This window comes from Pyxicephalus adspersus, chromosome 7, assembly GCF_032062135.1.
Source record: "Pyxicephalus adspersus chromosome 7, UCB_Pads_2.0, whole genome shotgun sequence".
In the NCBI taxonomy this organism is placed as follows: domain Eukaryota; kingdom Metazoa; phylum Chordata; class Amphibia; order Anura; family Pyxicephalidae; genus Pyxicephalus; species Pyxicephalus adspersus.
Window position 1 is genome coordinate 26314198 of NC_092864.1, and position 12602 is coordinate 26326799.

Here is a 12602-nt window from a genome sequence, read left to right on the forward strand (position 1 = left end):
GAGGGAAAAACACGCTGATTGATCGGCATTAAACAAGCAAAGTTTCAGGTTGGGGAATCTTTCCATCACTTGGAGAGTAGACGCAGAGCAGGCGAGAAATGTAATTGGCCTTCTGAAGGAGAAAATCTGCTGATCCAATCGTCGGCTGAAACTCGGGGAGAATATAAATATTATGTAAGAAGTTGACAGAAGTGAAGTCTAGGCAGATTTGTGGAATAATACAAGGCCAGCCGAGCCTGAAGTCCATTAACTCTTCTGTGACTTTTGCAGGGAGCCGTCACCTCTCATGGAACCAACCTGGATTACCTGAATCAGGCATGTGCCGCCTACCTGGAGCACAAGAGAGCTGCGGATAAGATAGACGGGGTAGACGATGACAAGGATAGTCCGCCACTGAAGAAGAGACAGATGGGCAGGTCTTCGGATGTGGTGAGCACCCAGTTCGGCCAGTATCTCCTCCCTGTGTTACCTGCATCAGGTGATCTGAATGCTGGAGGTGACAAGGACACTGTGGTAAAAGAGGAGACCCAGGGCGCAGAAGATGCCAATGCAGGGGAAAAACAGGTGGACAAACTTACCACTGATGCCGTGCTGGACTGTCTGGTGAACCCTCAGGTTGTCCGCTTGGTGGCTCAGCTCCTACTAAACCGGACATATAGGTAGTCACATGACCAAATGTTTGTTTCCTTGTCAAATGGTGATCCAATTACCCATCACCGGGTCTATCGAGTTTATAACTGGGCTTAGGATGTCTGGGATGTCAAATGACCAGAATGGGGTTGGCCACTGACTGCACAATGTTTTCATTGTCACTGTTTTATACTTGAAATATGTGAATTTGGGAAATAGAGATTTGTTTGCAATGTTGGCAGTCATTTTATATTAAAAATATCCGTTCATAAAAATGCAGTTTAAGAAAAAGTTGTTTGGGGGGGGGGATTTATAACTTTTTTGGATAGGAGCACTATATCTGCCTATATTTGGCCTTCCTGCCCCCCCCCAGTCAAATGCAAATTACATTATTCAATAAAACTCTTGGAGCTTTATGGCATACATATCACATCATTCAAGGAACAGACTGAGGGGGCAGGCCAGGCGCACTGCTGCACTTGTATGTCATGGGTAGTAGCCAATTAGCTGTCTGGCTGGCAAAATGGGATGAAATACAGAAGCTGTCATTGCAGAATTTTAGACTGCGGAGCCCTTGGTTGTCATCCCCATCCTGAACTCATTAGTTTCTCCATTCATCCCTAGCCTAGACTCCATTCATCCCTAGCCTAGACTCCATTCATCCCAGACCTAGATTCCATTTATCCCAGAACTAGACTCCATTCATGTCGCGCCTGGACTCCATTCATGCCGCGCCTGGACTCCGTTCATGCCGCGCCTGGACTCCATTCATCCAGCGGCCTGACTCCATTCATGCCCCGCCTGGACTCCATTCATCCCGCGCCTAGACTACATTCATGGCACAACAAGTCTCTATTCATACTGCACCTAAAGCTTCCACATCACAATTCAAAGTGCACTAAACACAATGCTTCACCTGGCAGCTGTTCTGGCAGTAGGTAACTGAGAATTAGGAGGAGACATTGAATGCTCCTCTCATTTCCATTATTTATCCTCTCCTGATAGAAATAGCCTCTTCACAGGGCTGCCAATTGGCTTTGCTGAATTTTGAATCTAAATGATGATAGAGAAGGTTATCCATCACAGTGAGTCAGTGAGCAGAGCCACCTATATTACATAGAAAGAGATCTCCTGAATCTGTAGCACAGTTTATATTTTAGCTTTAGCACATCTGTAGCATTTTCTGTCCATTATTAGGTTTCTTATGAAATTTCACTGATTGCTCAGCAATGTTTCTTTCATCTTACAACTCTGAGCTGGGTGGAGCAGATAGTAGTAGATCCTGCTGTGTAACACCTTCCATATAATCATCTCACAGCTGGACCTGATGTACTGTCATTATTTATGTATGAGATCAGCTTTCCACAGCAGTGTGCAGACTAAGTGAGATGTCTGTGAATTGATCACATATAATTGAATCGAGAAATAGTGCTTACATGCTTCAAGTGGACCTATCATCAGATATATTTCATGATATGTGCAGCATGCTGATCCCCCAGTGATCGGACTGTATTGTAACTTTGTAGCAAGTCACAAGATTAGAGGCTGCAGCAGATGCTGATCTGCGTCAGACATTTGTGAACACACACCAGGATTTACATGTTTCTGTCTTCTTATCCAAGGAAGTAGGTGGTGACTTTGCATGACGCCTGAAAAAAGTGGCTTCATCCTTTTGGAGAGAGGATCAGACGAAAAGAATTGATGTAGTGTAGATTTCTTCAATGCAGATAATAAATGAAAAGTTTCCTTAGGAAATGTATAGACTGATGAGCCCTCTGTACACCATTTGTGAACACAGCACTTCCATCATCTCGTACATCTTACAGGTGCAGAGACCTAGTGGTGCTCTGTAGACTGTAGTACCCTTTCTGACCTGCACATATGGGGGTGCTATTTCTTGCCTATATTTACAGAAAGTTTTGCAGTCATCAGTTTTCTTTTTCCCTGTATAGAAGCTGATTTTATTTATGCCAAGAACAATAAGCAGATTTGTACAGTTGGTGTCCCCCCTGCCGGCACATCCTTCTCTTCACCTTAGCGGGAGATTTGTGGCTTTGCAGAGCCGCTGAGACCTGACCTTATGCTGAACTAATCTTATTTATTAACTGATGGATTGAGGAGCAGTGAGAATATAGCTGGGGGTTAATAGAAAGCCCAATTTGCGTCTGGATGAAGCATTCTGTGTCTTGGAGGACAGCGGGGGCAGCCGCAGGACGCCGGGCACAAAATGCGCAATATTATTCCTGTGCTAGCATATTGTGTTTGTGCACGGCCTCAGGGGGCTCCAGCTGAAAACACAAGAATAAGATGCCGTCCTCAGCTCTCCCCGGCTCTATAAATTTACTTCTCCGCTATTAATGACTATTTTTAGAGTGTCGGCCGAGCTGGCGCGTTTCGAATCCCAAGCAGCGTATGCGGCCAACTATATGATTTCCAATAAAACCATGTCAGAATTGTTTTTTTACTGGTACTGACATATTCTGAAGTCACAGCCACTGCACCAGAAGAGCTGACACTCTATTGCCCCCCCACAGTCACACACTTTTATACATTTATATAGCTCTGACATATACTGCAGTGCTGTACAGAGAACACTGAGCCAGTCCCATCAGTCTCTGTCATGTGATACAGTAGGTCTTCCTAAACATGTTTTACAATAATTGCAATTCAGTAATCTCGGACTCTATTCTTCCATAAATTTGTCAGGGTATCTATGCTGCCTGGTCCTCCCTTTTTAGCTGTTTACCTGTTGTGTCAGTCATTAGGTTACAATTTCATGTGTGGGCATTTCCTGCAAATGCAGACTGTTTAGGAATGTCTAAGTGCTGATACAATATGTGAGAGGCTGTTCTGTGAACTGAGAAATAACTTCACTCAATGGAATCACAAGGCAGCTCAGTTAGTGACACTAATTAGGTGCCAGTGTTGTACCTCCTGTACTAACCATGTGCCTGCACAGACCAAACACAAAGAAGATGAGATTTGTGATTTTTTTTGTGTTATCAGTGGTGGCAGAGGAGTACTAATAATAAAGTTAGTGATGGTAAATTTGAGGCAACAATTGTCTCCAGTTTGGCCTTTTTTATAATAAAAAATTTCTGTTGGGTTTATGCCGAAATTTAATAATTCAGCTAATTTGCTCGATTTGCATTGAAGCCTATGGCCACCAAATTTCAAGTTGCCTTCATAGCTCTTCAAAATAGTATTGTCCCTAACAACCAATGTAATTATGGGAACATGACCCAAGTGAAATTGTTTTTAAAAGCCTGTGTTTGCTTATAAATTTTATTTACAGTTCAGCAGGATGTTAAAAATATGTCAGTAAACCCAGCCCCGGGGGTGGGGATTGGTGGGATTTTACATCACGTGTCACTGAGATGGATGAAGGATTTTCTTCTGGAGACATAAATTAGTATTTTTTTTAAATTATTTGCTTTGAACTTTTACTGAGAATTGCAAAGGAATACTATCGTGCTGTATACACTACCCTGGGTGAGGGGGTGGCTATCTGGGGGGCCCTTACCAACCCTTCTGGGACCCCACTACAGACCATTTTGGCCACAAACCATCAAGCTGCCCACACCCCAAAGATCTTTCCAAATACCCATTTACCCTCCCCCAAAAAATCTCCCCACCACCCACCTTACCACCTGGTTGCACACTTCATCCTCCATAGGTTTTTTTTCTTGTATACCTCACCTGCTGCTGACATTGATTCCTATTTGTCCACCCTCATCTGATGGACCAGAACATTCCCACTGTACAGGACACCAGGGCTTGGATGACATATTCATCCCTTCTTTAGGTCATGGTCCCTCTAAAAAGAGGTTTTGTACTGCAAAAGAGTCGAGGAATGTGATTTGGCCACCTGCGGTGACCTTTTTTATTAAGGTATGGGTCTGGGTGGGCAGTCCAGCCCAGGATTTCCAACTTACCTGACAGGTATGTCTGGGGCTGTCAGGAATAGGTGGGGCAGTATAAGTCCCAGTCTGAATGCAGACAGCAAAGCTAAAGAGAGCAGGACTGGGCAGCTCCATGCTGTACTTGGGACTCAAGACTTTTGGAAAATGCAACACTTGATACTTGTAAGTACCAAGTCCAACCTTGGGGTAGCCGCTTGGGCAACAGGACTTTATTTTGTTGAAGTAAGCCTATCTTTGTTCTGCTGGAATAAGCTGTATTTGTGTTATGATTGTGCTGAAATGAAACTGTTGAGTTGAGTTTGTCCCTCACAAATGGACTTTAAAGACCCCACAGTGTCCTGCGATGTGTTGATTCCCCTAACTTCACACCATCCATATACCTCCCCCAAACCTGACATCCATTTCTTCCCTACCCACTTATTTATCTCTCCCTTCCATCCATATCTTCACCATCCCGATCTATCTTGTCATCCATTATTCAATGGCCAGACATAAAGTTCCCCAGATGACCCATCTAATATCTCCAACCTTGCCTTTTCTGGAATGGGCACACTAGTCTAAATTTGAAATTAAATCCCCTTAGGTAGAACTATTATATCTGTCAGCTGGGCCTGGGTCCCATTGAAATGTTTTTTTTCTGGGGGGCACTCTGAATTCTATGTTTCCTGTATGTTCATTCACCTCTTTTAGCTGTATTACTGCAGCATATGAAGATTTGTTTTTGCTATCTACAAAGCCACAGCAATACAGCTAAAAGCAGTGCAGGAAAACGTTATCAGTATCTGTTGCTGTGTATTCAATCTTTGTGATGGTGTTTCAGTTACATGAACAGACCTGAAGTTATATCAGCATGTGATGTGTTGAATATAATCATCACACAACGCTTTGGAAGCCACATCAGATTGTTGTGGCTTTTTTTGTGGTAGTTTGATGTTTCAGTGACCAGGTCTGCATTCAATACAAATCTTTATGGTTGCCCCCAGGATATGAAGATCAAATGGATATGATTTGATGTTTTGGGTCATTGATGTGACAACCAATAATTGGTTCTTTTATTTTTTTTACTTTTCAGTTAATTCATATTATTATATAAGCAAAAGTTTGCTATTTGAAGAATCCCAGTTTTAAAATCAAAGACAAATCCCGACTGCTTTTCCACAATTACACAATGATTACACAATTTGTACGTTATTATGTTGTGCTCAACTAAGTTTTGTCTTGTTTGTTTCTTTTCTACGAGAATAAAGCTTTGCTACATAATATCTATTCCTTTAAGTGTTTTTGTATCTGACGTCTCTTAGAACATCTCCATTCCCAGGAATCCAATTTAAATGAAAATGATGTTTCTAGGAGTTCAGGGAAGCTGATTTGTATGGAATATTCACACTCCCACCCCCTTCAAGTGTTTTGTTGTAATAATATTCTTATCATTGGATTATCTGTGCAATTATTGCTTTATATGTATGTTGTGTGCTCGGGAATTCACTCTCCTTAAAGAAGTCAAATTCCCTAGAAAGTAAAGTAACACAAAATCATTAATCAAGGAGAAATGCTACAAGGATTTAAATTACTTGGGGGAGGGGGTATTTATTTACCCACAATTTGCACATTCTTCACATCGGCCTAATTTGAAAAAATGTGAGATTTGTAAATAAAGGGAGATTTGTGCATTTTCCAATTGAATCCAATGTCAATTCGGTGGCATGGGTGTGAGGAATGATAGTCATGTCCTGTGTTATTTTACAGGAATGGCTGGTTTGAATTATTTTGTATAGTATCAAAGTTTTACATGTGGTAGCCATCAATCAAGCTAAAAATTAACTAGCTAGACAGAGATGAAAATATTTTAAAAGCATTAAAAGTTCTGAATGCCATCTTCATGCTGTAATATTCCTGATTTTGGCATGAATATGAGAAAACTTTACATTATGTATAACTAGTATTAAATATATATTATGCTCTTTGATTCAGAACATTGATGTGAAAGTTTCATTTTGCTATGTAGAATGACAGAACATACCCCAATCACCCTGTTTGATGGTGATTTCAACTCAATACATACCACTTCTGGGCTCCAGTAATAATCTCTTCTAGAATCTTGGAGAACTTTAATAATTCACACCCAATGTGTATTCAAGAACAATAACTTTTTCAGACTTTAATGGTATTTCTTCAAGATATGAAGTATAAAAATCCATATTTTACACAGGGCTATGACACTGCATACGTTTTCCTCAGGGTGTCATTGAGCCTGAAAGACTGGGGACATCTTGTGCCAAAAATGAGGTACTGCAGAAGACAGCCTGTGAACATTTAAAAATAAAATATATCTTAGTTAGGCTTTGAGATACTGTTTCTCAGAAATAGCAATGTTTTATTCACAATAAGAGACACAGACATTTTGACCCAAAATAATTAATGTGATTTGCTAATGCTGACATGACAGCTGATTCATGTGAAGTGAGACTTTTAATCAACAGCCCATTTTAAAAAGATTAGCACTCCCTGTGAAACTTTTCACATCAAAAGTCAGGCTGGTAAAACAAAATGTTATTCTCTACAGTGCAAATGTCAGGGTTGTTGGGTTGGATCAGCCCCCCATTTCCTTCAGCAGGAGGTTCAGCTCTGCAAATGATTTAATGGCATAAAAAAGTTTGTATTTTGTCAGCATGTGGAAAGAGTTAGCATTGCAGCCAGCGAATCAGATATCGCAGCAGAGAGATAAATGTCCAGTCTGTATTTGATAGGGCTTCTTATCTGCATCAGATTTTGTTCCTCTTATTTCCCCGATCTGATTTATGACATTACACCCAAGAGTCGGAGTATTTCACTAACGCGCAGGCTGTGCGGACACGATGTTATTTATGGCGGAGCTTGTTCGACATGGCGCGCTATGAATAGAATTAAAAAGGCGATACATCAAGATACAAGCCAAATCTATCAAACGCAGCACGCGTACGTTGTCGCTGGATCGCCATTAGCTGGCTTCATTTTGCATTTTTGTTCCATAAGAAGATATATGGAGAATAATATTAAAAACAACACAACTTACATTTTGGGAAACTTCAAGGTTGTCGCTGACAAAATGCTTGAAAACTATACTTTCCTTTCCTGGTGCATCTTTATAGCAGCAAATATTGGGTAGGAGCTCTGTCTCCATTAGGCACATACGACCAGATAATATTAGTTTGTGAATTCCCATCTGATCCCCATTCTTCCATATTATTACACCAACTTGGAAGGAAGTTGTTGTTTGCACTAATGAAGATACATCAAGAAAGAAAAGTAAGGTGAGTACACAACTTTTTCTTTTACTTGGGCACCATGGCAGCTTACAGCTGAATAGAAACACAAAGGATAGACTACAATATCATAATATTAAGTAAGGTTCATACAAGTTTGTTGCAGAATAGCCCTGTGGTAATACAAGCTGGGTCCACCAACCCAAAAGTTTTTGTAGAAGCCAGTGGAGCTGCTTTTTGGTCTCAAGCAACACTTTGCAGAAGGTTTCACTAGCAGTTGCTGTCCTGTGTGTGGAATGAGTCGCGACTTCCTTCAGAAATGACAGATGAAGAAGACCTAAGGCTTTCTGTATGGCATTGGTAAGACAAGAAGTGATTCTTCATAATGAAGTCTGACGAACCTTCATAGATCCAAGAAGTATCCGCAACAGATTGTCTGTCTTCCTCACTTTACTGAACCTATTGTATAAGAAAAAATAGTATTACGGGTTGCCACCTCCCTATTGAATAAATATTTCAATTAACTTTGCTGATCACCTTGATGTAAGCTTTAGATTTTTCCCTACACCCAAGGTGTAGAGTCGCCCAATCAACCTTCAAATGAAGTCAAGGTGATCTTTTGGTTAACGTGGAAAGAGGAGGCCACCAATGGTTCCAGGGACCAGGCAAACTCCACGGTGTCCCAGGGCCATCTCGGACACTCATTTCACCAAGGTAATTTCCACTAAAAAGGATGTCTTTTGTTCCATAGTGGGACCTTACAGTATCTTTAGAGGTTTTCCTGGAGCTATCTTTGGCAGTGCAGTGCAATGTTAATGCCAGATACTGCACTAATCTGTAGGTGCAAAAGGTGGTTCCAGAAAAAACCTCAAGAAGTACTGTGAGCTTAATTTAAGGGGCGAAAAGCTTCCTGGGAATGTGTAGCCTGGTGCTGGCCTTGAGAAACTGAATTAACAGAGGTTTTGTGGCCCAGCATTTGCCTAAAGGGTCTTGCACGTTAGGCTCTTCTAACCCCTCACTATCCTCAACAAATATTACCAGACAGGAATAATTCTGTTTTAAACAGTACCGTTGCCCTGGCTGCACTGACATTTTAATTTTTACAAAGAGTGAGAGATTGAAATGAAAAGGTGATTTTAATAACATTAATTTACATGGTGACTTTTATTGTCTTAAGTTTTTTTTATAGTTTGAAAGTGATTTTCTGGCATATCTGAGATTTATTTTGGGGCCCAGAAAAACACCATTCCAATAACAGGACTCTATGATTTGCTGATTGCCTTTCGGAGTATTAAATGATCTTTAAAGTTCATTTTGCTGTCCAATCAGCATCACAGTGGAGTGTAGATCGGCAAAGCCATCGCTCTAATGGTGCTCCCCGCCACCCTGTATTTTACTTTCCTCCTCCTAGAGTTAAGTTTTGACCTCTTTCCGCAGTCGGCTTTATTTAGTAAACGCTTTTTTTTACAGAGATGACAAATCCTGGACAGATTTACAGGCACAGCATTATAATTACATTTCTTGGCAAGAAAATCTAAATTCCGAGTGCTGGAAATAAGATTCCACATATTGGCGGAGGGCAGGGGCCGCGGGCGGCGATAAACAACCTCTGCAGAGAAAATTGATGGAGGAAAACTTTATTTACTCTCCTAGACAGAAGAGAGAACTTGTCAACCATTGGGTACTTAGCGAAGGTTAAAGGTGAACTCCAATTTCAGACATCATAAAAGTGACGAAAATGACTCTGAAAGTTCCATTCACAAAGCTAAGATGCCGGGATGAGGATCGATCTGTTTAAAGAAGAGTTACTTTCCATGGAGTCAAATGAATTATGAAAATGGCAGTCACATGACTTAGTGGGAGGTAAACTTTGTGAATTTCAACACTACACAGTGGTTTTGTTTTACTGTTCCTTCTCATAATGGAAACCTATAGGTCAGCTTATCCACTGAAAGTGAAGCTCTCTATATGAGCCAGGGGCGGCAAACACTTCAACTCCCACCCATTGATCATTGCCATTGGACAGTAAACACCTTTCTAAATCAATGTTTAATTTGAAAAAAAGTGTCTAACCCCATAAATATGAATGCTAATATTGCAGCTTTCCAGCACTTTGATGGGGTTGCTTCCAGGGGTTGGGCCACACCATATAACATGGTTGGGGGGGGGTAGCTTACAATAATCAGCTGTTGTTTTACGTCAATACCCACGAATAAAGAATTGTTGCTGGAACTACTTTAAAAGTGTCATCTGAGTTTGCACTTTTATCTGTTTGTCTCTTACCAAGTCATTTGAAGACTGCCCTGACAGGTGACAACACTGCTTTGTTTTTTGCAGTTTTGTCACCTTGTCACAAAAAGCGGAAAATTAGCAGATCTGCTGACAGGATCAACAGGTAATAAAATATTTTTAAACTGTGGTGTTGATGCTGCTAACAGACCGCATCATATATTGTATATCATTATTGATTTTGCTCAGTGTTTTGCTTTAGGATTAGAAGATGAATACGGGAATGGAGAACAAATCATTATAAAGCAAAATTATTCTTGGATTTTACAATAGTTTCTGTATTTTTATTATTTTGTGTATAAACAATTGAACAATTTCTTGTATTTCTGTCCATAATTTGTAATAACCACAGATATGATATAAAGAGGCTGTACAAGTGATTGGTTCCATGAGGACAGATTGCATGATGTTGATTGGCTGATAAAGTGCATTATGTCACTTGACTTTTTTTGGCTCATACGCAGCTCAATGTCCATCAGGACCGGAAGATAAAAGTCCATTATGAAGAGGAACGGAGGGATCCTCTGGTGACAACTCAGGAACCAGTGGGACAGGAAGTGCCTGTTCCTGGCAGGATCTTGAGAGCTGAACTGCAGATTTACAAAAGTTTTTATTACCACTTTTCTCTCCCCCTAAAAGCTTATTTTCTATATTTTAAATCTTCGTCTTCTTCTCCTCTACATTGCCATCTATGCTGGTCTCATAGAAGTCCGGTATTGGCTTCTTGATATCGTCGGCGGTGTCGTCCTCTTCTTTTAGGTCATTGGGATCCACCGGAACATAGAAGTATCCCATGATGGAGAAGATAATGGCAACAGCTACCAGGAGGGCGCCAAACAGGATAAACTCCGCCCACTGCAAGGTAAGAGAAAATGCGTCATTCAATTTATATAAATTTATACATATATAATATATTGGTGAATGTAAAGCCAAAGCGTTTTGTACTGGCATATGGAACAATTGGGTTCAGGTAGAAATTTTCCATGCCAGGTATTCGCCCAAATTCACAGCTGCTAAAACGATCTATTAAGACAAATGGAATGACTTAATTAGCCCAATGGCACAAGTGATAATAATGACATTCAGGTTAATCTGAACTACAGGACGTGATGTGTTTGTAAAAATGCAGCTAAGTGGCAAATGGGTATGTTGCATGCACATGTGATAGGAGTAGAGGGCTGTATGGTGTTAAGCCTGATTCGTCCAATAAACGGGATCTGTGCTCCAACCACTCAACTTGTGGCTGTCCAACGGAAGATTATCTGTACTCATAAATTTCATTTCATTAGCAAAGCATCACCATTTCCTGTTCTTTAATGCCTAACTCAATGGAAAAAAAATCATTCATCTTGCAGTGGAAGAGGGGGATTGCTCATTTTGTTTCAGGGATGAAAAATGAGGTGATATACTTTCCTTATAACCTGCTCCTGTGAGCCCCTCCCCCTTTAATGTCTCCCCAAGCCCTCCTTTTCCTACTTGACCTGTTACAGCTCTCCAACATCATCTCGTTTAATGCAGGACCAGCAGTCCTGCATGTTAGAGGTAGATGCTGAGGGCCCACCCATTATCCAGAGTATCAGATGGTACGTAGCGCCAGCTGCTGGTGGAGTGAGGAATAGGATAAGCATGGCATGTCATTTATCATCCCCTTGACAAAATGAGCCCTTCACATTGCAGTGGTTATCATGGAGTTTAGCTTTCAATTTACAGTGTTTAAAAAAGAAAAAAACTACTCCATGAAAGAAGGCTTTATTACCCATTGGTCCTGGGTTTTAACATGTAATGGAATCTTCCAATTCATCACATGTCAGGGGTTGGTCTGGTTACCCTCTGCACCACATTCACCAGCCTGCCCATCACTACAGGACACAGTGATATATAAACTGATGGATGGAACCACAGGGGGTTGTGGAGGTGAGTAGGGAGGGTAGGTAGCCATTGAGGGTGTGGGGGGCAAGGCAGGGAAATGTCTTAAGGATTTCTCTTTGTGCATGAGAATATTCCACAGCTGTGGGGCCTAACCTGTTCAAAGGATCCAGCCTGGGCCACAATAAGTACAATCACATTGCCGAAAGCTACAGTCAGCAACCATCCAGCCTGCAGGACGGACTTCATACTGGAGGGAGCCTGGGGGCAGGGGAGATACAGAGGGTCAGCAAAGAGAACCAATCACAAATGTATACAACTTCAATTCCAAAAACATTCTCCCTCTTTATCTGAAATCATCTGCTACATTTCTTTATATAAATATATGATGATTGTGGAGACATTAGAGCACGGGCACCATGGACTGCTCCATTAAAGGGGAAGCTCCAAATTACCCAACAACATGTAACCCCTCTCCCCCCCCCCCTGTAACCCATCACCCCATGTATCCCTTCACCAACATGTACCCTTAACCCAATGTATCCCTTCACCAACAGGTATCCCTTCACCCCATGTAACCTTTAACTAACATGTAACCCTTCATCCCATGTATCCCTTTCACCAACATGTATCCCTTCACCCCATGTAACCT

The 12602-nt window shown here is 41.2% G+C and overlaps 2 protein-coding genes across 2 annotated transcripts in view; one reads left to right on the forward strand and one right to left on the reverse strand.

Moving 5' to 3' along the window:
* HSPBAP1 (HSPB1 associated protein 1) overlaps positions 1–5815 on the forward strand; it is a 49882-nt gene extending 44067 nt beyond the window's left edge. Inside the window, exon 8 of the mRNA XM_072417912.1 lies at positions 271–5815. Coding sequence (XP_072274013.1) covers positions 271–663 — 393 coding nt within the window. The 3' untranslated portion in view covers positions 664–5815. The remainder of the gene's footprint in view (positions 1–270) is intronic.
* A 4520-nt stretch (positions 5816–10335) lies between these two features.
* Positions 10336–12602, reverse strand: part of SLC15A2 (solute carrier family 15 member 2) — a 21123-nt gene continuing 18856 nt past the window's right edge. Inside the window, exons 20-21 of the mRNA XM_072419075.1 lie at positions 12107–12211; positions 10336–10939 (exon numbers count right to left, since the gene is read on the reverse strand). Of these exons, the coding sequence (XP_072275176.1) occupies positions 10739–10939; positions 12107–12211 (306 nt within the window). The 3' untranslated portion in view covers positions 10336–10738. The remainder of the gene's footprint in view (positions 10940–12106; positions 12212–12602) is intronic.